Genomic DNA, 27,389 nt, shown 5'->3' on the forward strand with positions numbered 1-27,389 from the left:
CATTGAGCATTGCTTCACTGACTCTTCTTAAAAATACTTAACTGAGATCGAGCTAGTTTAATGTGGGGTTAGACAGCCTGACGTGGATCATGTGCAGATGCCTGTGTTTTAACCAATATCTCGAAACCAATAAAAGAAGAGCAGCCAGCGTCTATTTATGAAACTAGAAAAAAAGCTAAATGCAGCTGTGTGCGGAAAAGAACTAGGTACACTTTGGCGCTTGGTCAAGGCATTGAGGATGGGGAAGGTATGTAATTGGCATGTCAGCATCACATCTCAAACTGACACATCTGGAGTCCAAGCTGTGCGATAGCACCTTCTATTACACACTCACAGGAAGCTACTAGTACACTGACTATGCAAACGTGTGTCACCTTTCACATTACACATATACGTACCTACAAAGGTTTGTCCTTGGCTGTTAGTTTTCCAACATTGCTAAATTGATACAACTACAAATTAAAGTGTTTCTCTGATAATCATTCCCTACAGTACATAATATGACATAAGAATTACACCTTAAATTGATTAGCTACCTATAGCAGTCTATGGACAATACGGTAATGAATTAGATGAGCTCTACGAGAATTTAAAAATCCCTCCATAATGTCCAGGTTAATGTGGAAAAGAAATACTGAACAAAACATACAGATACATCACTCCATCTCACATATACGCACATCAATAATTAATAACATCCATCAACACTTAGTAGTCTGGGCCTCTTTTGTCAGTGGTACATTCAGAATTGTTTAACAGTCAGCATCAGTAACTTCCTGCCTTCTTCATATACTGCAGTGACAACAGTGATATTGTCAGTAGGGCCGCCTCTGCTTGGTCTTTGGCCTGGCCTTTTTCCTTTATTCTATGCCCCTCTTACGTCGTTTGGAGTCATGGGAGTGTTTCTGTCTCCCTCTGGTGCTCAGGGTGTTGTACTCAATGGGGCACCAAAGTCCCCCAGTTAAACTTAACGCATCTTGTAGTCATGGGCTATGGCCGCTTCACACAGTTGTCCTTTAAAATCCAGCTCGAAGGTGAAGTCCAAGTCGCGCTGCAGGTCAGTGGAGAGAGAAAATAAAGTTAGTTTTCAGAGGGGGGAGTGTTGTGGAGGAATTGCTGAAGTCAAAGGTCAATGGTGAGGTCAGGAGGGAAGAAAGTGTTCAGGAGCCTCTGATGTCTTATGCTGTATTATTTATTGACACTTGGCCTAGGAGAATTAGAGACACTCTCATGGTGCATCAGAAGTGCCTGAGTCGGTCTCACATTCTGCCCAACTCATCCTGGTGGATAGACTTTAAACCTCAAGATAACACCACAAATACTACACGCTGAGAATTAGTCAAAGAGAATTTGTTTTTACTCAAGGAGGTGTTATTGTCAGCACATTCTAGTCTGAAGATACAGATGTCTCTTTACGCAGATTGGAATGTCAACAGCAAGATATCTATTATGTCTATGAAGGGAACAATAGGTCTCTTCGACCCTGGCCACCACAGTGTTGAGATAGACTGGCACCTACTGTTCCCAATCAAAGTCAAACAACTAATACCACTGAGGACCTCAAGGCCCACACATGACCTCGTGTAACCTAAGGATAGAAAATTCCATAACAGGGAGGTAATGATGAAGTAAATAACAGAAAACTGTGAAAATATGTACTATCTGAGTTTTCAATTTGAGCCAACAGCTGAACATGGTGTTAAATAAGCAGAGACTGTTTGTGTTTGACAACAGGAGGAAGCGAGCCTCGCTTCTTCATCCCAGAGGGGGAGGAGAGGACATTGACAAGGTCAACAATAGAATCTGTTGTTGTTTGTCTGGAAGTCGCTGCAGTGCGGCTGCCTGCTTGACCGTTATCCAACACTGAGGAGAAAACAATCTGCTGTGGGCAAGCAGCGCAGGAAATGAGTCATTTCTTAGCAGGGATATAAAGATGAGAGGTCAAATCATGTGTTTGTATTATGCATGTAGTATATAATATGCCCACTAAACATAACTTCACATCTAATATATCATGGAGTTATAATTCCACATACTGCTTCAAAAATATGAACATTAGACTTTACAGTACTCACAATGTTTTTCTCATTGGGCTTCATAGCAATGCTGCCAGTGATCTCCTCTCCTCTCCGCACCGTCAAGTAGTCCTCCAGGTAAAACACTGTCTGCTTCCAGTGGGTGTATGGAGCATCTGGTGCTAGAACACACACACAGACACACAACACAGAAACACACATTTAAATGACTTCATAACAAAAGCTGTAACACTTACAACAAAGCTTTCAAATATAGCAGCCCAAATGAAGGGTTTATACGTTATTACTAATGATTTAAGTTGATTGGTTGATAAGACATTAGTAAGAACTGTTGACAGGTGTTAAGCCCACTCTGACCGCACTGATACATACATGACATACATTCTTAACATTTATAAATGCAAATATGATTACTGCAAACATTCTTAGCTATTTATACTGCCAACTAGAATGTAAGAAACCGGTGGGCATCAATTATCTGTGTCCTTCCACAACCTTGTATCATGTATAACTGACATATAAAGCATCCGTGAATGATTTAGAAACCATCAGGGGAGACATTAGTTACAATTCAACCCTTTTAAAGGGTGCTAGGGTGATAAGAAAGTTGTACCAACAAACTTTGGCAATACACCAGCTAGACTGCTCAGGCAGAAGGCAAGAACATTGTTTGTCGATGATGCATTGTTTTATTTGTTTTCTATCCAGTTAACTTACTTCAGTGTGACCACTAATCTGATGTGTATGCGAGCAAGCACTGGACATAAGACAGAGAGACACCACGAACAGGTTGTCAGTCCATCATGGGGGGCTCACAGAGACAGATACAGCCTCCTATCTACCTCACATGAATGCCAGGTAGAGAGTAAACAAACTCAACAGAGAAAAAGCAGAGACAGGGAACCGAGCCTGTGCCCTTCTTGTTGTGAAGCAATGGTGCAAAAAGAGCAGGTAGCTTCACTTCAGAGTTCAAGATGACAGCGCTGAAGTAAAAGGCAGGAAATGCATGACTGCGTTCTTGACCTCTCCACTGTTGCTGGAGTCAATCTTCTTTCATCACCATTCCAATTTATATCTATTGTGCTAACTTATGTGCATTCACCCCAGCCCCAGAGTAAATGTGATCGTTCCCTGACTTGGCCGAGATTCATAAGGTCACTGGCGCTTAAATCGAATATCTGCCAGCCGTCCTGGTGCAGCTTGGAACCTCTGCCTTTATAGACAAGCTCTTTGAGAGTCCATAGATAAAAGAGCCTGCCAATCAGCGTGGCTGCTGCACAGGCCTGGTCTCAGTTTCTTTGGGTATAGTTCAATAAAGACACTGACAAGCTAGCTATGTTGCTGATGATAATTCAGTAGACGAGATGACATTTCCAATAACCAGCATGAATTGACCCCTGCTTGCCTTTTTTATCCTTGGCAGATCAATGCCAAGCTTTGTCTTCACATTGGAAAACATACTTGACAGATAAACTTACATAAAATCAATAGAGGGTGAGTGGGGCAGAAAATGTTAAGGTTATGAAATGATTTTATATTTCTTTAGAGAAAGAATCAATAATTTGATAAATAAAAGATTATTCGTCACAGCTATCAGTACCAAAGTGCCAACAGATCTGTTCTGCTTTACATATCATCTCAATGTACAATATTTTCCACTACCACTAGAGGCCAGTCACACACAGATTGTGACACAACACCCTTCCGTTATTTCAGTCTAATCCAGTGCTGTTTGTGCCAATCAGCGTGATCTGATGACATTTACAAGTGTGACAGCAGAGAACACACAAATGCTCTTTCATTTATGTGCAGACTGTGTGTGGGATGTTGAACACACAAAAACTCCCCATCCTGCAATACAAAGTAACCGGCTACCAATTGGATGAAACACAATAAACTTGAGAAATGGGCCACTATATAACCTGGGATGTTTTAAGCCTGTTACTCCAATTTTACTTCAGCTACATTAATAAGTGCCAAGTGAAGTTGTCCTCCAACTGAGTTTCATCCCACTGGGAGCATTCGGTTCCACTTAAACTGTTTGCTTGTGGATGTTTTCTGTCTGCCCAATAAAGTGAAATTTGGTTCCAGTTGTTATGAAACAAAGGTCCAGCAATATCCTCCCTTGTTCCTTCTGTTTTACTCCCTTGTTTCCAGTATACCGCACAATTAAACCACGATGTTATGTCAGATGCTGTGGGTTCTCTTTGGCACCCACAGAGACCTGTCAACAAATGTAAGCTGATGTTTACATTTAAAAAATGTCAAGTATTTTGTTGTAGTGAAAATGCTTAATGTCTTTCATGTTGAGTAAAATGAGAAAATTGATATTAATCTTGTACATATGCATCTACAACCAGGAGATGGTTAGCTGTGCTTAAGTAGGGGGAAAACAGCTATCCAAGCTCTGTCCGAGAACATCTAAACACCGGCTTCCAGTCTTTATGTTTAGTTAAGCTAACTGTCTGCTGGCTGTAGTTTCATATTTAATGGACAGATATGAAAGGATAATTTCCTCATCTAACTCCCAGCAAGAAAGCAAATTATTGAACTATTCAGCCGAACCCTTTTTTGTTTATTTGTTCGAAGATATTCAGAGAGGCTTTCATCGACTTATACTGAGGTAATTTAGTTCAGGCCATCCCTGTTTTCCCTGTTCCCTTGCTGTTAACCAGAGGAGCCTGCTTCTTCTACATTGCAAATTTCACCCATACATGCCTCACTGAAGCTATCAAGGCAAGATGGCACATTAGTGAGGATCTGAAAGCACCCACAGGGAGCCTTGAGGGAGATATTTAATCTGACCTCTGGTGGGTGCTGTTTTATTACTGAAAGTTTAGTTTTATCACTTTGTGGTGGCGGGGTAATAAAAGAGGAAATAAATAATGTTTTGGATTATAATTACTGTCACTGTAATGCATAAACTGTGGCTCTAATGGTTTAAAGCTGCATACACACAGAGGCACATAGATCTGCTACCCTGTAAGACACAGTATGAGGCAACCTACCAGTGGAGAAACCAGTCTTCTTGTGACATTTAGTGAACTCGATGTGGAAGTAGGTGACCAGCGCATGGATGTAGTCGTTTCTCTGGATCTGCAGGCAGAACGCTGAGGTAAACGAGAGATCCTCAGCCTTCACTGTGTAGATATCCACCTCCTGTAGGAGTGAGAAGATTAACTCATTTCAAATATCTGGACCATTTAAACAAAACTCTGACACCACATGGCATTAGTCATAGCCTATTAAGCCTCCCTATTCAGCTCTTTTTATATAATATATTTTGACATTGGAAAATTATCAAAATGACCAGCTATGTGTCCACATACTGGCACTTTTCATTGCTCTCATTGTACTTATGCAGGAGCAGACATAACAGCTAAGATGGATCTGCTTTCTTGCCAAGATCTAGTTGGGAAGATACCACTCGTCTGTTAGATATGAAACTACTGCCAGCAGTATATTGTATTGAAACAATACATTGTGGAATGAACAAATAAGATACGTGTTAATTAGCTAGTATTAGTGTAAATGTGCTTAGGCTGATTCTCTTACTTGAGCCAAGATAGCTGTTTCCAGTCTTTGCACTAAATTGAGTTAACTGGCTGCTGCTGATTTTTTGGGAACCAGACATAAGAGTGATATTGTTCCTCACAATTAACTCTTGGCACAAGAGCGAATACACATATTTCCCAAAATGTTTTATTACTTTATTCTGACCTTAACAACAAGGATCTGACCTTATTTATTAAACCTGGAAATACATTTTTTGTTACATGCAATATATCCACTAGACCAAAAAAACTGTAACTATACGTAAGTAGAGTGCAGCTTCTACCTGCAAAATGATATAGGGTAACCTTTACACCCCACTGGGACTGTGCCAAAGTCCTAATAACATGAAGAACGAGATCCAGTAAACCTTGTGTTAGCAGTATAAGGATAATGATGGAGTCATCTGGGAGCTCTAACTGCTGCCTGGTTCCAGGTGTTATTCATACATGGTGCTAGCCACCCCAAATCTGTAAATATTCCCTAGTTCCAGTCAGTTTAACAAGGTATCTGATACCATATCGTCCCACTAGGCCATGTTCAGAGAAGAACGTTGTTCCAGATCTTGCTTTACTCTTGCGTGAAAGGCATTGTGCCAACGTATCATGTTAGTTTTGATTACTGAGCAACAGAGAGGAGTGCAGCTCACCTGAATTGAATATGCTACGGGGTGAACATGTAGGCAGAGGTGTGATAATCTTGTTTCATGTACCATCGTGATAATAAATATTCACTACTTGTTTGCTGGCTTTGGTGCCAGATGCCACATTTGCTGTGGAGGAAAGGGCCTTATGTTTGCTGGCAATAAAACCGATATTAATGTCAGCTTCTCCCTGCTGTCTTTAGAAAATAATCATTCTCATAAACACATTTTCCAGATATTTACTCTGGCCATGCAGTATAAACTTCTCAAAGTCACATTTCGAAGTTTAAGATAGCAATATAATGCACTGCAGTGTTCACCCCCTTGCAATTACTCTAAAGGCAAAGTAAAAATTTCAAGAGCACTATCATGCAGGTTGTTAATGTTAAATTAATTATTTTCAGCAGGATTATATTTGATAATGATCCTCACTGAGTATTGCTACCAAAGTTTCAAGCAGCAGTTTAATAACATGATGTCCTATGTGTGCTACTTCTTGGCTTTACAACTTTAATGAGGTCATGCAGCAATGCATTTAAAGACAATAAAGCTTGTCAGCTGGGTATCATTGTTGTGTTTTTTACAAGATCCAAAGATAAGCAGCATTCTCCTCAGCTTCGCAGAGAGTTTTTTTTATTAAACACTGACAGATCTCTCTACTGGTTTTACATCTCAGTGCATTTAAAATGGGTGCTTGACAATCAGCAACTTGAAAGAAAGCAACACTGGAGTCTAGGTGCTGATCAAAAAATAATATTCCTCCAGGACAGAGGTGAGGCAAAGCTCTCTAATCAACACCAGCTGTAAGGTCACAACGACAAGGAGCACAATCAGGACGACTAGACGGGATGCCATTGACATGCATGACACAGCAGCCGGATGCCTCTAATCCAAACAGTGAAAGGAATAGAGAGGGCAACAGCAACATCAAGGTCTTACTCATACCAGCCACTGCATGTCATACAATATGTTTACTGATCGATCAGTGTCACTAAGCGGTTATAGTGAATGCATGTCTTTGCATGTCTTTCTTTCCATGAAACATGCTGCAAATGTACTGACGGTACAGTATAATCATTGGTCAGCTTCTCTTTGGTAGAGATTTTTAGACATTAGACAACTGTTAATGGTGTGTAGAACCATGACAACAATTTTAATAATCAGTAATGAAAATGTTAATGAAGATTCATTTAGTAGCTGCTTTGACCCTTCTGGATTGTTTCACCAAATCTGCGACCTTCATTGACTTGGCCATTATTGTGTGAGCCTGTTAAAAACAGAGTCTAACACCTTATGCCCCCATCCTGTGCTCTCCACTCTCAGAATACTGTGCTCCTACATGTCCCCAGAGACAAAAAGAAGTCAACTGGCTGCAGGGCCTTTTCCTATCGTGCACTTTTCCTCTGGAATAACTTTCCTGCTGACATCCGACAATCTGACTCTATTGATGCCTTTCCACACTTTAACTCAGATTAGTTCAGAGTGACCTTGCACCTGACACCACAATCCTTGCAGTGGGTCGGTCTCAGTCTCATTGAATCTCTTAACCCTTGTACTTATAGTCCATGTTTGACTGGCTGACGAGAATAAAACTGTAAACTTTCTACAGCTTTCACAACTGCCAATATGTGTGCATCTCTCTGTCTTCTTTCTACTGGATCATCGGCCGTTCAGGAACCTCTCTCTTTCTCCAGGCTGCCGGTGCCTCATCCAGGTATTTTTGATCTGGATCATTATCCCCCAGGAGACTGCAGCATGTTCTCTTCTCTCCTCTCTCCCAAGTTTGTGCATGTGCACTGTGATATATGCTCTCCCTGTCCCCTAAAGCTGCTCAGCGCTCTCCTGGATCCATATTCTTAATTTCAGTTTTACAATCAACATATAGTGTCTGTATATTTGTCACAAAAATGTGTACATATTGTGCTTTTTTGTGGATCTCTTGGTTTGTGGCCTGTCCTCTTTAGGGTCTCCATGGTGGAGAGGAGGTTGTGTGGCTCAGGTCCCAACTTACAACACCTGAAGTTGTTCAATGTCCTTCTGGATATACTGTAGTTTTGTTGGTTGTTCTACACTCTACATCTATTGCATGTCTGTCCATTCAGGAAAAAGGAATCTGTGCTCTTCCTGCTCTTCCTGAGGTTTGTTGTTGGACGCTGTATGGACTGTAAAGCCCCTTTGACATTGAAATTTGACTTACTATCAAATAAAGGCAATAAAAAGCCCCAAAATTATCTTGAAAAAAGACTTGACTTTATGCTAATGTCTTATAGAGGCTGTACTGTGATCTATATGCTAATGTAAGCATGCTAACATGCACAACAGTAAGCAGGTTCAGTCGTAATCTCGTCGCTTCTCCTGCTTATCCGTTTAAGTCGGGTCGCGGGGGCAGCAGCTTCAGCAGGGCGGCCCAGACTTCCCTCTCCCCGGCGACTTCGTCCAGCTCTCCCAGGGGGACCCCAAGGCGTTCCCAGGCCAGCCAAGAGACATAGTCCCTCCAGCGTGTCCTGGGTCTTCCCTGGAGCCGCCTCCTGGAGGGACGTGCCCGGAACATCTCACCAGGGAGACGTCCAGGAGGCATCATCAGATGCCCGAGATGCCCGAGCCACCTTAACTGGTTCCTCTCGATGCGGAGGAGCAGCGGTTCTACTCTGAGCTCCTCGCGGATGGCCAAGCTTCTCACCCTATCTCTAAGGGAGAGCCCAGCCACCCTGCGAAGGAAGCTCATTTTGGCTGCTTGTATTCACGATCTCATTCTTTCGGTCACTACCCAAAGCTCGTGACCATAGGTGAGGGTAGGAACGTAGATCGACTGGTAAATCGAGAAAGGCTCAGCTCCTTCTTCACCACGACGGACCGGTGCAGAGTCTGCATCACTGCAGAAGCCGCACCGATCCGCCGGTTGATCTCCCGTTCCATCCTGCCCTGACTCGTGAACAAGACTCCAAGATACTTGAACTCCTCCACTTGAAGCACATGTAGACTGGTTGGGCGAACTCCCATGCACCCTCCAGGACCGCGCTAAGGGTATAGAGCTGGTCCACAGTTCCACGACCAGGACGAAAACCACATTGCTCCTCCTGGATCCAAGGTTCGACAATCTTGCAGACCCTCCTCTCCAGGACCCCCGTAAAGACCTTTTCCGGGGAGGCTGAGGAGTGTGATCCCGCTATAGTTGGAGCACACCCTCCGGTCCCCCTTTTTGAAGGGGGGAACCACCACAGCGGTCTGCCAGTCCAGGGGCACTTCCCCCGATGTCCACGCGATGTTGCAGAGACGTGTCAACCAAGACAGCCCCACAACATCCAGAGCCTTGAGGAACTCTGGGCGGACCTCATCCACCCCCGGGGCCTTGCCACCGAGGAGCTTTTTGACTACCTCAGCGACCTCAGCCCCAGAGATGGGCGAGACCACCACGGGGTCCCCAGACTCTGCCTCCTCAAAGGAAGACGTGCTGGTGGGATTGAGGAGGTCTTCGAAGTATTCCCTCCACCGACCCAGGACGTCCCCAGTCAAGGTCAGCAACACCCCGCCCCCACTGAACACAGTGTTGACAGTGCACTGCTTCCCCCGCCTGAGCCGCCGGATGGTGGTCCAGAACCTCCTCGAAGCCGTTTGAAAGTCGTTCTCCATGGCGTAGTAGTGGCAGTCGTAATGATGATAACCATCTTAGTTTAGAGACATAGCATGCTAAATTTTACTAATCGACAATAAACAAAATGCACAGCTGAGGCTGATGGGAATTTTATTAGTCATTAGACAAATCAACCACATCATGGCACAAGTGGAGAGGTCAAGAGGTCACCAAAGTCAATAGATTCATCCTCTGTCCAATAGTTTTCGAGATATTACAGTCAAAGTGGCTGACATTCTGTATTCATCAATGTAAACTCTCATCAGTACTCCATTGGGTCTGCAGCTGACATTTAGTCAATCATTCTGATGAATCAATAATCTGCCGTCAGTCACAATATTTTCAATATTTTACTCACCTTAATGAGGCAGGAGTTGGTCACCACCTGTTTGGGGTCCACTATGTCCACTAGTGGTTCCTTCATGGCCACATTACGGATACAGGTCATGTCAAAGCCATATACGTTCTCCCACCCTGGTGAATATAGAATCATTGAGTTACTTTGCCGCCATGGTTTTCAGTTCATCTTTCAAAACTACAAACACATGACAGTTTACTCAGGATTATAGTGTAAACAGATACAGCTGCAGCTGTCGGGGTCTTACCCACAAAGCTTCCTAGAAAAGTCTGTACCCCTCAGTTAGACCTCCTGTCATTTTTGGAAACAATATTCATTGTGACAGATGAAAGTCACATTGTCTTCTGGGAATGATTTGTAAACATGGGCCTCCTTGAACATAACGTCCCATCTTGCCACAGATATCTTTGCTGCTTCGCTTTGGCTGAATCATGCCATACATTATTCATTAAGCTCTTTAAGATGGTGTGTGTGAGCAAACATCTCTATCGTGACCCAAAAGGAGAGAGCTACTTGAGTGAGTCGGAGAGCTGGTGATAATGAACAGGTCACACACGTACACACACTGTATTTGCATCTCCTGCTGCCCACTTAACAAAGACAGTGTGCAGACCAGAGTAGCACTAATGACTACATGATGCTCTTAGCATACCGAAGTGCTTCAGAAGTCTACTTCTAACTCAGTCTAAGGGTTATCTTGGGTCGTCAGCGTCGAGAGAAAGACATTTGTGGTCAACTCGTCTCACCACTTGTCGCAATAATTAAACTGAAGTGTTCAGGCATCATAGGAAAGCATTGCAATACAATGAGCCAATGTGATATGACTCTCAGGATATTATCTGGTGGTGTTTGGTTGTATAATTTCCCAGATCTACGAGGGAGTGTGAGTGGGAGCCTATTGGCTATTGTTCTGTTTGCGTGCCTTTTTGTCATCTGGGTTGTGCACTGGATTCACACTGACGTGACGCTGTTTTAATGCTTTGTGTCCAACAGCAAAACATCGCCCACAGTCCTCCTGTCGAGTTTAGAGTGGGATGATACAGAGATGGAGAGGCTTGTTGACTTATAATATCAATTACCGCCCCCAGTGTTATGCCTGAGGAAAAGTTCAAACTCATTTGCAGAGCGGGAAAGGTGGAGTGTGAGTGTTCCCACACTTGTGTGAGTACGAAGAGGAGATGTGGAGGTGTGTTCTACAGCCACGGTTCATTTACAATATAAAGACATAATCCTGGTTATAGCCACCCAAGAGCTACACCAGGTACAGTACAGGTTCAGGTAATACACACATCCAGCCGTATATACACACTCAGACTTGACTTACAATGTATTTTGAAGTCTTTGTACTGCCTGTCCTCTATGGCCACCACATACAGAGAGGCACGATCAGGAAACATTAATCCTCCAGGTTTCTGTTTGACAAATGAGACAAGGAAATGGGTATATAGCAATTAATCCTGAATGTGTCATAGAAGTCCTACATTACAATGTTGGTAGCATTTCATTCCTCAGCTGAATATTTTCAAATTATGAAGTCTTATTATGAGGTTTTTGTTCCCTCAGGAAAAACAGATCTGTTCATGATGTAAAACTATAAGACATAACTAATGTTATCCAATTAAAAAAACATAATGAATAATAAGCAATCATATGAGATAGTAGTTCATTACAGACATCTTGTTAATATTATAAAACTTCCCTCTCCTTGCATGTTTTTATCTTATTGCAAAAATGATTGCATATGTTAATACTGAAGTTAACCTATTTATGACTTTAGCTGTAGCATCATAGATAACAAACAATTCTTTTAAAGATGGAAATTTTATTTATTCACAGCAGTCATAACAATCTGGGGGTTGTGGGGTGTGAGATATAAGAGAAAAACAAGTAATTTTAACAAAAATAAGGCTACAAGTGGTGTAATGGGCTTCCATTTTAACAATAAACCAAGGCAAAAAAACAATATATTTATGTTACACAAAATGAAGCCTTTTTCAGGCTCTACTCTTCTCAATTATTGGACCATTTTACACTTTAAGGCCTTGTTCATATTAAACATAGAGACACAACTGGACATGAGTTGTTAGTTGCAAGTCGACAGTGCTACGTTGAAGGAGCAACCAGCTGAAAAGGCTATGAGCTACTGTTTTAAAGGACAATAGCTGTGAATTTAATTTTGACTGTTCAAAGATTAGAGTAGATTTTTTTCAGTCTGAATTGTGGTGTCTAGGCTGGGGGTTGGGCTCCAGGTGCTCTCATTACAGGGATGGGTGTGGTGCTTTGGAGCTGTCTGCACACACCTGAAGCTGATCATCATCTCGAGCAGTATTTAGAGGCTGGCCTCCTGCATGCTGCTGCCAGATTGTCATCGCGTCGTGGTAGATCAACAAGGCTCCTCATAAGACTTTGTAAACTAAGATTTATCTGAGTATTGACTTTTATTTCTGTCTCCAGACTCCAGCTCTTCGCCCTCCTCACCACCAGGCTTCTGCACCAGTCCGCCCCAGCCTAAACCCCTCGACGGCCTCTCCCTACCTCGTCCCCGGCTCAAGCTCCCCCCGTGAGCTCCCCTGCCCCTGCTGCCTTCCTGGCGCCCGTGACATCCCCCTGCCCCTTTTTCCCGTGGTCTAATAAACGGCTGCTTATTTGGCAAACTCTGCTCCTCTGCATTTTTGGGTCCACTACCAGCGAGACACCACATGAATCTCTGTACTGAACACTGTATTGAAGTGTTGCATGGGCAGGATCATTGCATTATTTTGCTAACAATACTACGTTTATGATTTTTTAGTTTGATTTTGTCTCTAGGATGTTTGCTACTGGTGTTATTGCAGGTTAAACATAGTGTCAGCTCTACACACATCAACGCACACTCCATCATACCAGCCACTTGTCCCTGGCAAAGATGACGGTGTTGAGCATGGATTCATAGAAGAGGCAGTAACCCATCCACTCAGATATTATGATATCAACCTTCTCAACAGGAAGCTCCACCTCCTCCACCTTGCCTTTAAAGATGGTGATCACTGCAACACACAACATATCTTTTAAGTCATAATCAACGTTCGTTTTGTAGTGGACAAAATGAGTCTTTACCATGCCATCTTGATGATATAATAAGGAAGGAATAACAATGTTTAAAATGTGTGAGTGTGTAGCTGTTGAAAAGTAGATTTAAGTGTGACTTTAACAAGAAGGACAGAAAACTTTAAGTGGTGACACATCAGTTTGAACAGTGTATTGTGTTTTTATGACAATCAGCCCAGCTGGGGTTTACAATGCGGAGTGAGTCTTTGCCCTGCCTGAGTCTTAAGCTTTGTTTGCTCTGCCTCAACAAGAAGTTATTGAAGAGTTTCCCTGGTTTGTCAGGAGGATGACATGTGAACCCTGTTACCCTAACTGGTGCTTGCTTCCTTCTCATTCCCTATCTAAAACTCAGAGAAAACATAGTTTTAACTCTCAATTACTCGTGCATACTTTATATTCATAGGTTTATAGACAGGGCATTGGCTGACAGGGTGATTTATAGAGTTGCAATATGGTGGATGCGCAGTCAGTAAATTTGTTCTCAAAGTTACAAAGGTATTATGATAAAACCACATGCTTTGAAGTTACATAAGTTGGAAGCATGTCTGTACAAATGAATGCAAATGAGCTGGTGCAGTGCTGTATGGAATGATAACTGCAAAGTTTTTCTTAGATCATCCTCATAAATGAATCAATCAAAATCCTGACTGGTAGGATACCCATGACTACCTCTCTTTTTCTTCTTCTTCTTCTCATGCATATCTCCTAGCTTTCCCTCCCTCCTTTCCAATCACTATGACTGTCACAAATATAACCAGGTTTGTTGCTGCCCTCACTGCAGAGGAAGTGCAGTGTCATCCCAAATGGAGGAACTGTTGCAGCTCTTACCGCTGTCGAGGTGGTTGGATTTGATGATCCTCTCTGAGTACTCTGATATACTGGAACATTCAATCTGGCAAAGAGGGAAAAAACAGGGAAAAAACAGATTAACTGACCATATATGATGGACTGTGATGCTTTGGGAAGAATATCTTCAATACAGTGTGTACTGCTCCGGTAATAACATGTCTCTATGCAGTCAGATGCCTTTGAATGTTACAGCTGTACTGATGTTGACTGGAATGGCTTAGATAAAAGACAAACTATGTTTTCTTTGCAAGGAAACCTGTTTGATAAATAATGTGCATGCTGTAAACTCAGCTGCAAAAGCAAAAAATAACTTTTACAACTGTTCCTCTGTGTGCGAGCAAAACTAAACAGAACACAACACTAAAACCCTATCAGTATTTTGTTAAGGAGATTCCGAGAACATAAGATGTACTAGTATAAAGTATATATTATTATATATGACATTATTCTGTTGTTAATACTGGTGCATCAGTACATACAGGTCACAAGTTGAAGCTAGTTTTAACTTTATATACAGTAGATTAGTTCCCAAATTAGGAGTTGAGCCCCCTCCATGGGGTCACAAGATAAATCTGTAGGGTTATCTGATTATTAATGGGAGAGGAAATAGGGAACAGAACAAAATTTATTTTGTGGAAGCTTTTTTTTGGGGGCAAATTATGAATAATTTCACCTCTTTGGGCATTGAATACCTATCTAAATAGGATCATGTAAGATGAGTGGATGGACGATTTGTTGGATTAAAATGTAGAATATTTCCTCTTGGGATGTAGTGCAGTAGAAGTAATAAGTTGCATGAAATGGAGATAATAAAGTTGTACATCTGCTAAAGACAAATGATGCTGTCTTAAATACAACCAGAATGCTGATGAAACAGAGATGAGTGGCGATAATTTATGTCCCATGTGTGGCCCTTACAAGCATATGGCTCCTCTCACTCTCCGAGGACTCACAGTGTTCCCCAAATCCTTTTCTGATTTGGAATAAAGATGGGTTCAGAACTGAATATTTATTTTTGAGTCAATGCTCCAATGAATCTATAGTGTCTTACAATGCAGCCACAATGAGGTGTTCTCTGGGGTAGAAATCAAGGTCATCTTTGTGTAGCGTCTCTCTTAAGATTGTTTTCATTTCATTGCTGAATACAACGGTGTAGCAATGGCTGCAATCTACTTCCCTCTGAATCTGAGGTGTGCAGGAATGATTGCGGCTGACCCCTCCCATCATGGACACAAACATTTTGAGATGCTTCCCTCAGGACTAAAACCTCATGACAAAGGAATGGATTCTCATCTAAGATTGTGCACTGAGGTTAATTTAGCATTGTAAGAAGTGTCCTGGAGTCAAGCTTAAAATAGCAGCTGTTAAAAGCATAAAGTATGAAGGGATAGAAATTACAAGGTGAGCAGCCTCTGTGCCAGTCTGCCCGAAATGCTGCCAGATCATCTTACTTTATGTAATTAAGGTAGAGATTAGACACTGCTCAACTGCAACCAGCCATTCAGCTCCGATGGGAACTTCAACTTCTAGTTTAATTACTCTTTTGACATTTTACATTATTTCAAATTATCCTTACCCCGCTGCTTTTCTTTTCTATGTCCCATTTCACCCCTGTGTCTCTGTTACATTCTCCTCTCTTTTGTACCCTCTTTTCTCTGTCCTATTTTTTTTCTCTGTATCCTGAGCTGCTTGACATATTTTTCACTTCTTGTTCTGCCCACCAATGCTGGGTGATTTATTGAGGTGCCAGAAATAACAGAGTTACAACATGATAATGGTCCTCCATTCATCAGGATAAACTCTGGACACTTCTTGTAAGCGGCTCCAAAGCAAAAATAAGAACATAATTCACCAGGAGGCATTTGTCAATACCAACCTTTTACAGCATCAAGCAGTCTGAGAGTATGGATTTTCACCTGAGAGTGTTCCACCCACCCTGGGACTCAAGGTGGACTTATTCATGCTGCTAGAGATCCATCTGGTCCTAATCAAGCAGGCTCTTGAATGAACCCTGGGTGATCTGGATCATAAAAACAGTAAAGCCAGGCTGGGACCCTTGTGAAGGGAGCAGGCTGAAAAATAGAAGCACTTGGCTTTGCCTCAGACTCTCATGGAACAATTAGGTCCATGGGGGCTTTTATTTGAGAGGCAAAAATCGATTAGACATGCTCTATAAGCAATACACCAACTGTGAGATGGACATATTAAGAGATACCATCTTGAATATTTCTGCTGTCTAGCTGAGGTCTTCAGTTTTCCAGCTGAGCGTGCATACAGGATGCAGGGACTTGACATTAACACTGCCTGGAGCAGCCCTATTCTCTGCTGCCTATTAGTGGAGAACCAGTCTTAGGCTGCTGGTGGTGCCCACGGCCTGCAAACACACAACACCAGTGTACCTGCCCATTAAAAACTACTCTGTGAACAGGAATGCCTAATGTTGCACCAGGTCCATGTATGCACGTCCACTTGCAGGCGTACTTGTGCATGTGTGTATTGCTGTGCTGTTAGTGCCGATGACAGCCCTAATTGACAAAGTTTCCTTATATCTATCTGAATCTCTGTAAGGAGAGACAGCCATTAGCAATGTGTCCATCAGAGTCATGCTTCAGTGGGAGTACTGAGGCCTCGAGCACTGTTTCGAGTCAACACACCCTCACATGAGGCCTCCCGCACCTCTCACTAGTGTCAGGATGAGTCACTGTCACTGTAGTCATCTCTTCCTGTAGTGGGCTCCGACTATAGTTCTTCTCTCTGTAAACACAGCAAGTACAAGTTTCTAACTTTGCCAAGGTGTCGTGGTACATCTCCCCTGTCTGAGCTCTTAAAGAAGGAACTAAGTTGGAAATGAGCTGAAAAAAAGCAAGTGTCACTTGCAAATGTACTAGTCGATGTTATTTTAGTTTCCCTTTACACTAATTTGGGATTTATGTTTGTCTAAAGCGCAGAAAGTAAACAACGAACTCTCAAGCTTCCATATACTTTTAACTAGCTAGAGGCAGCTAACAGACAGCCAATGCCAAATGTTTCATCCAAGAGAAACAGATCAATGTGAACATCTCTTTGGAGTTCTCACTGTGCTCATGTAAAATGCGAAAGATTCCTCAAGCTCAACAGATTCTGTCCCCGTTATGGTCGACCAAATTCCAGAGAAAAGTGTCTGGCTCTGGCTCAGCTAAAGCCTGCTTGAAATTTTACTAGATTATGTCACTGTCAGGAATCCTCTGATTACCTTATCATTCATGCATTCATCCAGTCTGTCTCCTTTTTTCCCTGTTACTAAGGCTGAATCTAAAGATCCAAACTTTGCCTCTCTTGAAGACCTAGCGGGCATGATTCTCGAAATTTTGCGAGTGCTAAAGGGTGTCCACACCCAGAATTAACCTAGTCCACAAGAGAGTTCAAGTGGAACTTCCAGACTTCCAGAGAGTCTGTTTGGGGTCATCACTGTGTAATTCATTGCCTACACTTCATTGCAACATGAAGTGTTTCCAAAAGCAGAATTTATGGATATGTAAATCAGTTATTTTATTAAAATGTAAATGATCATTTACTTCAGAATTAATATTGAACCACATCAAGGTATAGAAATATGTAGTATGTAGTACTGGCTACACAGGTCATCAAGATGCATTTTATTATTGCAGTCTCACACCCGCTCTGAACTTGACGGAATGACACGCAGTATGTTCCGACTGAGCCTGCCAATCCAGAGGGAGGTTTTATCACCTGACCTGCTCCCTCCACTTCCTCACCTACTCCCCATCCATCCTGATTACTCCAGCATACCAGCCCACTTCCACTAGTCTCTTGCCCTATCTTTTGCACTTTGTTACACATTCCAGCAGCCTTTTTAAATCTTTAACCGCCTGATTCCTGGACTTTGATTCTTAGCCTGCGTCTTACCTGGTTAAGTTTGCCTTCTTATTGCCTACCTGGTTTTGACCTCTGCCTGATTACATTGCTCTTAACTTCAATTCCCCATGTTGTGCTTGTGCTAGCACCGGGGTAAAAGGTAATCTCAACTCTCTTTTGCTTCCTCCTTTTGCTTCCAGCTTTATACACTGACCATTCAGAGCCACAGTTTTTTTTAATCTTGCAGGGTTTTAAGGCAATGTAGAGAGCAGTATCTAAGCTACAAAACATTAATTATTGTTTCAGATCAGCGGTTGTTGAGAACTGTAATGAGTATAGAAGTACAGACAAATTATTTACTATACTTTATTCTGTTTTTATTTAGCACAAACACATACTGCACATACTCTTTCTAGGCCAACATGTTCATGATGTTTAAGATGACACATCCTCTGTTAACATTAGCCCTAGCAATGTTTTGCATGTGCTATGCATGCAAGCATATGTTATATGTATTGCCATCTGGTGTATTCATTTTATGCCGCTGAACGTTGACATTTTCTGTACCATTATCTGAGAGCGTGTTTTTAGGCATGAGCAAATAAAAGAAAATATCTGTAATGTATTAGTTTAAAAATATATTTGAATTTCATTTTGATTTTAATTATTTATTGATGGTGGTATAAATGTGGGCTCATGATTATACGGCTGTGACACATATGGAATTCGGCACAAAAGAGTCTTTTATGGGATCCAGAACAGAGGTTATCATTTTTTCTTTTTTATGTAATGAGGTCCATATGATAGAGTGGTATTCTTGTTGGCTCAAAGCCCAGCCGTTTCACCTCACAAGCCCATCTTTCACATGGATCTTTGGAAGCTTTATGTATTATAAAGCTATTGGGCTTTGGTGCCAAGCTCAAACTAAGGACATCTCAATCAAAGGTGAAGTAAATCCCTAAAATCTTAGCCCCATTTATGTGCCTAAAACCCTGCCATATGGATAGTAGTAGTAAAAAAAAAGTGAGGGAAAGCTCGAACTGAAGTGATATTCCAGTTAAAAGTACAAAAAAAGAGGAGGAGTGAGACAGCAGAAGAGGGAAGGAAAACAAAACACAAGGAAAAATCACGAAACACATAATGCCAACCAGTAGCTCAGAACAATTCTCTTGGCAATTCCAGCTTCATCATTCCTCCCCTGAAGCAGATTTACGCTGCCTGGAGCCACCGAACAAAAATAAGTTCCACATGGTTAACCCAAACTAGCGGTGTGTATCCAGCATGCATTCTCAGACAAGGCCTGACTAGCAATTGCTTCTGCACCAGTATACGATAACAGGGAGAGCTCTCAAATTGCTACGGCTCAGCGTGTCAACCTGCCTAACAGGCCACACACTTTTATCAACCAGCTGTCAGACAAGATATTCTTTCTAAGATTATAGTAAGTCTGGCAAAAAACATGGTTAAAATGGATGTAGAGAGCCACAGAGAACCAGTTAGTACATGCACACAGTGTGAGCAGCTTGTCTGGCTGGGCTCCACAGTGATTAGACCCTGATGGTTCAGCATGATAGCGCTCCAATGAAAGGAAACACGTCTTACCCCATACACGTGCTTTGCCCCTGCTTTTGCCGCGAACATGGACAGGATCCCAGTCCCGCTTCCGACATCCAGCACTATTTTGTCCTTGAAGACGTGTTTGTTGTGGTACATGGAGTTCCTGTAGGTGAGCGTCCTCACTTCGTCCTTCAGCATCTCCTGTATGACAAATAATATCAGGAAGATGTTGACACAGCTAACCCCTGTGGAGAGTGACAATTTGTATTGCTGAATTACAAACATGAGCTGGACGGTGGGGGTTTGGATTTGCTGTGGTATCTACAGCAGAGAGGTGAGAAATAACACACAGGCTTCATCTAATCTTTGTTTATTACATCTCAGGCCTATGTTTCTACATTCAAATCCATAGTTGGTATTTCTGGATAAACCCCATTAGCATTGCAGGCTCAGCCTGTCTGTATCTCTTTTCTGTCTCTCTTGCAGAGTACATGCATGTGTGAGTGTGAACAATATTCAGACATGATATAAAAATATATCTGACCTACATTCCAAAAGTATAAAAAATTCATTTCATAGGTCACTCTAGGAGCATGCAGCCTCTAATGCTTTCAGTCTTGAAGTCAAACACAATCATCATTCAAGAGCTTTACCAATTGAGTCTAAAACAATTATGTGGGTTATAAAAAGTAAACTCTTCTTGGAGACCAGCATCAGCAGAAAACAACTAAAAACTAATAACTATCAAGGCCAATTCTTGATCCAACCACGATGGTCCACATGACATAAACGTCTGCATCTGTCCAAATCTGCTAGTATGGTGTATGTACTTCAAAAACAGGCGCTTGTTTTTCATTCACTATTTGTATGTACTACACTGTATTTCCCATCCATGGTCTCCTTGTTAAGCGGTCAAACATTTGTTTTACTTTTTCCATGCTGTTCAACAACAAATGATGGAGGTCTTCTTGTGATCAGGAGGTCACCATCATGTTTTCTCATGTCCGTGTGCAAAATCTACAGCTGTCCATGTCCATCCTGGAGTATGATCAAGGCTTTAATGTGGCTTTTAATGTTGTAATGCTCTGCAGAACTGAAGTACTCTTTCCTGGTTTTGTTCCATTTTGTGACTAAATTAATGATGGAAACTTTGGCCAAAATTTCCATGGGAAAATGGTTTATGGCTCCTTTAAAGGGAAATAAACATTTTTTTTTACTAACTTGGAACTCACATTTCTAATTTAGCCATTGGCCCTATTGACATTTTATCTACACACGACTTCACTGGCTGAGATCTGAGCAACTGTCTAAGAAACCAAAGCACAGATCAAACAGGAAGTCTGCTTTAACAATATTATAAGCCACTGATGTCAACTAATTCTAGAGGAGATGCACTGTTTATTTATGTCTTACTGAACACAGGAATATTTTCCAGTCATTCTCACTGTGATACAGACATACCTCATGTATACCAAAGTGTGCATAAGAGTCAAAGTAGTAGTCTCGTGATGTCATCTCCTCTGGGCTGAGAAACTTGGCCATCTTCCCCCGCCCAGGGCAGCTAGGTAGGCTGGCAGCATGGGGCGTGTGTGGCGGCAGAGCAGGCCGTGCGGTGTGCTGGATGGAAGGCACCGGCTTGGGCAATGAGGTGGGCTGCGCCGACTGGGAGGGGATTATGCGGATTGGCTGTGGCTGTAACTGTGGTTGCTAGAAGGAGATAGATAAAGAAGAAAAGGCTCATTGAAGCTAAAGACTCCTGGAGTAAGAAGTAAAAACAAGGACGCAACAGCAACTTGGACCAAACAGTATCATAGGGTGCCATTTGCATTCATGGCTTTGACTTATCAGCCATTCCCTTAACATTTACTGCTCTCATGCCCCTCAGCTCATCTGTCAGTCTACTGTTTCACGAAGCAGTTTGGGGAGTTCACAGAGTCCAGAGAGTCCCAGTAGGTCTAGAGGATTCTCTGATCACTGACATGAAGACAGAAGGCAGAGATGGCAAAGAAAGCTCTGCACTACACAGAAGGTACACCCATAATGCTCTGATTATCACCTCTGAGGCCAGCTGGGAAGGTCTACCCATGATGTGTATGTGTGTGGGGGGTGTGTGTGTCTTGGACTGGGAGTGAGAAAGAGATGAAGAAATGTACTCCCAGCATCTCAGTTTTGAGCCAGTAAGCCATTCTGGTGTTTAATTTCATTCCAGCTTTGATGCTTCTAAAAATAAATGATAAATAATTATTATGGTGGTGTTTTTAAATGACTGATAGTGATGCTTCACTATTACAACAACATTATATATAATTGTTAATGTGGGAGAAGAAAGGAAGTTAAAGGATTGTATTTCAGGAAAGCTAATGAAGGTGAAGCATAAGCTCCATCTGAAAAATATTATTGCCACTAGTATCATTGCCTTCTCATGCATTTGAATAAAATTTGCATTTATACAGTCTGATCTGACAGCACACCCGGCACATGCAGCTGCTGGAATTCAAGCCATTTCTTACATTCATTTTGCAACTTTCAGTCCAACTGAGGCTTTTCAGCTTTTCTTTGTTGAGACAATGTCTAGCAGAGACATCTTAATTGTTGGGATTACAACAATAACACACAGAAGTAAGCCCAGCTCTGCTCCTGTCATTTAGGTGGTTTCAGATAATTATTATGAAGTCTTTTCTTTTTTCTTTTTATTTTATATCATCACTTTAAAGTTGTCATTTATCCAATTAGGCTGCCATTATGTTAAGTTTAGGGATTTAGGGGTTAAAGTGGGTCAGAACGTCTACAGTATGTATTGTGTTGCAGAGATATCTATTGAAGTTAACATGCTAAGCAGCCAGCACCTTGTAATTCCATACTTCAAGTGAGTCATGGTAGTTTCCAATCTTTCCTGAGTCCAACATGAGAATAGGGATGGGTATTTTAAACAAAAAACACTATTCAATATTCCCTTCAATTGTAGCTGGTAACAAGTATAGCAGTCTGGACCACCTCTGGACGTCCTCTAAACATGCTAACACAATACATGAAGACGTCTCTCGAGTAAAGGGTTGAAGATTGACGCTGAACTCAAGACGTATCTTATCCAACTGGTAAGTAAACAAGTATGGTATAAACTGAAAAGTAAGCTATTAATTTGCTATATATTTAACATTATTGAGAGTGTTAATATTAGTGGTTTGTTGAAAGAGACATTTCCTTGTTCGGACACCCCAAGTCTGTAGTGATATGATTCCCCTAATTTGTTTGGACTATGGAGGTGGCCAGTTCTTACATAGCTTATAGCTTCTTTAAAGCTGAATTTCTGTCTGCGTCACTGATTCTTCCACTCCACCTCCTACTCCTCCTTCTTTCCTCTCGTCCTACCGCTACCTTTCCCTTTAAAATGGCCACCGTATTAACCTTTGTTCTCTCGTTTCCTGCTGAGCTTAAATGTCACAGACTGGGACATAGTGACCAAGAAAATAATATGAGAAAATAACAGTCACACCATGGTGCATTCACACTGAAGCTGACATTGGTCAGTTACATACAGTATCAGGTGTCCATTAATGATTGCAATGTAGAAGCACTTTTAGCCGTGCTAGCTGTCTGACATTCATGGTCTCAAGAGGCTAAATCTCTATGATGATGATGTTAAACTTTATATCTGCTCATTACCATGTTTGCATCATCATTGTGAGCATGTTATCCATTTTGGTCAAAGCACCACTGTGCTTACAGAGCACGGCTATAGTCTCATTTGATAGATTTACAGTTAGCCTGCTGTTGCTGAGTGCTAGTAATTTGTAAAATACTAATGATTTCAATGCATTATTTTTCCTCTCTTCAAAGGACATATGAAGATGATGGGTACACATTACATTGGTGATATCTGTACATCATCATTATCCATACATAAAAACTGATTTTTAAAAAGAAATACAAATTTTGAGTGACTAAAGCTTTTTAGCGTTCAACCTGAATAATATACAGTTGTTGTTCTGGTGTTTTATTTAACATTACAGCATAAGGGTCCATGAAACATTGAGAAACATTAATGTATCTGCTTTTCATGGTTTGTTTTGAAAGATGACATGCTTTGTAGGGGGATTAGACCAACTGTTGACTTCTCTTGCACTCCAGTACAGTGCAGGATATCACTATATCACTATTTCCCTTTAACCTGTTAAAGAGAAGTTCAAATATGACAAACAAGCATTTCCATTTAGCGCCTGATGCAACGCTCAGCTACGAGACATGTACGCTCTCAAGTATAAAGACAGCAGATCAGATCCTAGCATCTTCTAAAAACACATACAACAGCAAAAAAAACAAAAACAAAAGCAGGATGTGATAAACAGCTGGCCTCAAACCAACACTCCAAGAGTCAATAATTACAAGACAGGGCCACAGAAGAAGAGGTGATTACGGCTGCCAAGTTTAATACAGAATTGATGAGGACTTTCGAAAAGTTGCAACACGGAAAAAACAAAATCACTCCGGGCTGTCATTAAGGGATAGATTAAAGTAGACTCGTGGTGCAGTGAGGTCAGGGCAGAGCAGCTGCAGTGAGGGCCTTGACACAGGAAAAAGGGTCTGGCACATGTCCTTGCCTCTGACCCTTGAGACAGATAAACACATTTGGCGTTTTATTTCAGACCGGATCGTCACCTCTACACAGAGGTGACAACTGTTATTTGAGAAGGACGTTCAATCGGTGGTTAAACAGTCTGTACAAGGAGAAACACGTCCACATTGTACCTGTTTGACTGTTGAGGATGACCCCTGTTTGTTTACTGCTGAAGTCAGTGGTCTTGTCAATAAGTGGGTTTGCTCTGTTTGTAAATTCTGTCTGTTATAGGGAAGTTTCAATGCACACCAAGAAAAATGTACCCCTATTATAGGGAGGGCTTTTTACTATGGTATGGTTGAAGGGAAATCTTAACTGGTCATTGCATGGGGGAAAGAGTCCACTAACAGTTAGGAATTAGATACACTTTGGTCTTCTGCCATTACGGTACTTAGGTGTCTCTGAGGACACAAATATTCCAAAAGAGCAAAGAGCAGCGGAAGGCAGAGCTCCATCCATCCAGGCAGTATCCTCTCATTATAATGTATCAGGTGCCTGCTGCCCCTCAGACATGAGTGCACTGATAAAATGTTGAGTTTGTTGAGGGGGGGAGGCTCCTCACATGAATCAACTTGCTTTGTGGGAACTTTATTTCATGAACAGTGTTTAATGAAGCAACATGAGGCTGTTTTGGACTCCACGGGGTGTGTGAATATTTTAAGCATTGCTTGTAGATGAGTCAGCACTGCTCTTTCAGTAGCTGTGTCATATTGTGAATACAGATGTGACACAGGACTTAATAAAATAGTGTGCTTGGAGCCAAAGGGGAATAAGTGTTATGTTGGGCAAATACTACTATCGTATATCGAGTAAAAGCTCTCAGTGAGATCTTTTCAGTGCCAAAAGGACACAGCTGTAATAATGACTCATAGGATGTAATTACAAGAAAATTGAAAGGTGTAACAGTGAAAGTGGGGTGCCAAAAGTGAGCTTACACTTTGTTATGAGGGGTTTTATAGCTCTTTAAATATGTCAAATGTACAGAAGTGTGCTAGGGCATATCAATAAATGATAAGGGAAGGCCAAAAATGTTTAACAAAAGGTTGAAAATGATAAGGGAAGGCCAAAAATGTTTAACAAAAGGTTGATGTACACGCAGACTTATTGTTTGATGAGGTTTTTAACAGAAAAATCTGTATCTGCAGGGGGAAAAAAAGATGAAATATTGTGTTCAGTACAAGGCAACAGTCTAATTCAAGTCAAAAATTGTTTTGACTCGTATAATGAGGCTCTTATGCCCCTTTGGCACCAAACCCTCAAATGGACTCATGTTGTGCTGTTCTAACTAGCTAAAGCCAAAGTGGATGCAGTGCTGTGTTCATTTGGTGTAAACGCATCCAATCATTCTGAGGGAGGGGGCTACAGAAAGGTAGACTTAAACTAATCTCCTGCATCCTGGGGATCCTCATTCAGACACTGTAGGGAACCAATAACTCGTACGTGGCTGACACATCAGCTCAACACACTTTTACTATAAAAAAAAAAAGAAGATGCTCAACACACCAATTCCCAGCCTGCTTTACGTTTCGTCTGCAAGGTGCTGCAGTACCTTGGACAGCGCAAGCCATCCCGATCACAGCGCAGCAACAAGCTCTGTCCCGTTCACCCTCACCACGCTCACACCGTCCTCCTTATTTTAACCGGCTCTTTTTTTCTTTCTTTTCTTTTTTAATGTGAAATGCATTTTGATTATTTAAGACAGTAGCCGAGGGATCAGTATGAGAGAACGTGTGGGCAACTGTGCAATGTGTGAGAGGGAGGTAGCAGCCTTTGCAACATCCTGTCGCTGTCCTGTCATCTAGTCACATAAAAGTGAAATCATACTGAACCAGTGAGACGATGCATGATTTTTTTTTTTAATGTACTCGATGTTACTTGCCCTGCCGGGAATGTCTATTTTTCTCAGGGTGGCGGGGTTGTTAAACATCCTTGCTTAGACTGCTTTCTCTTTTATCCGGACAGTCTGTATCCTGCATTTCGTCCGAGATGCAACTTCAACTAAAAGGTAGGACAACATGCTGCAGGACGCATTTAGGACTCAGGACAGAGAGTCTAAAAATAGAAGAAAAAAAAAACAAAAGAGCTGTGCACTCTTATTTTTAGAAAAAACAAAACAAATTAGAAGGTGTCTCTTACACTTACCTCACTGCTCTCAGACTCCGCCATTTTTCTCCTGAGGAGCATACAGCGGGACGAGTGCTTAATTCCCATAAGAGCAAAAAAAAAAAAAAAAAACGTGCTCACACTTGAGAGTAGTAAAGATGATGAGAAAACAGAAGCAACGCGCCTTCTTTCCCGATTTCCAGTCTCATCAATAATTCTCATTCACATCCCAAACTGCTATATGGTTTAGAAATTCCAAAACTACACGAGGTCCCAAAAGCATTGCAGCCACAATGTGTGGTGGATTCCATGGTGTAAAAGTTTGCAGTCCACTGGTGTGTTTTCCTTGAGAGCATCAGAGGGAAAGGCATCTCTCTTTTTTTTTTTGCATCAGCTGTGACAAGATAGCTCTAAATGCAACGTCCTATCCCATGACCCGGCAAAGCGTAGGTGGAAATCACAGAAGATTGCAGCTCTAAAAAGCAGCAGATTGTCATGAAAAACATTAGTTTTCTTTTTTTCTTTTTTTTTAGTCCCACTTTGATTGATTCCTCTACCGCAACATTGTTTCTAAAAATAGTACCGCTGCTACCACACTGGAGTGGAAAGACTTGCCCGCTGAGTGCATGCACAGAAATCTGATGAGTCTTAAAACGTGCCCACGGATTTCTCATTAACACATGCCACTATTAATGTCCCCCCCCTCTCCCCTCCCCTCCTGCCACCTTCCCCGCCATCCACCATCCACCATCCACATCATCTTTTTAAGTCCCTCTTTGCTCAATTTATTCGCTCTCCATCCTCACAAAGTGCTGAACGCCGCAGAGGAAAGTTGGAGTTGGTTCACTCTCTGTTGAAAATGCGAGGACGCCGTGTGCTCAGGTTGCACACACACACACACACACACACATAGAAAGAGAGAGAGAGAGAGAGAGAGACAGAAGGGGGAGGAGGGGGGAAGTGACCACTCCTGCCTCACTGGACAGAGGGGCATTATCAGAGCTGGCTGCTGTTTGCACGCCTGTTATATGTTTCACCTGAACCAGGACAATCTCAACACACACACACACACACACACACACACACACACACACACACCCTTT

The 27,389-nt window shown here is 41.9% G+C and overlaps 1 protein-coding gene across 1 annotated transcript; it reads right to left on the bottom strand.

Annotated features, from left to right (window-relative positions):
* Window positions 1–25: 25 nt before the first annotated feature.
* LOC104940259 (protein arginine N-methyltransferase 8-B) lies at window positions 26–27,121 on the bottom strand. The gene is made up of 10 exons (XM_010756818.3): window positions 26,326–27,121; window positions 21,030–21,275; window positions 19,614–19,769; window positions 14,136–14,199; window positions 13,104–13,246; window positions 11,545–11,632; window positions 10,221–10,336; window positions 5,045–5,195; window positions 2,076–2,197; window positions 26–1,051 (listed from the first exon to the last, which is right to left on the bottom strand). The coding sequence occupies exons 1-10, from the start codon at window positions 26,506–26,508 to the stop codon at window positions 968–970; spliced, it is 1,353 nt and encodes a 450-aa protein (XP_010755120.3). The 5' UTR covers window positions 26,509–27,121; the 3' UTR covers window positions 26–967.
* Between the last annotated feature and the right edge of the window lie 268 nt (window positions 27,122–27,389).

The sequence above is a fragment of the Larimichthys crocea genome, chromosome XXI (genome assembly GCF_000972845.2).
Source record: "Larimichthys crocea isolate SSNF chromosome XXI, L_crocea_2.0, whole genome shotgun sequence".
Lineage (NCBI taxonomy): Eukaryota > Metazoa > Chordata > Actinopteri > Sciaenidae > Larimichthys > Larimichthys crocea.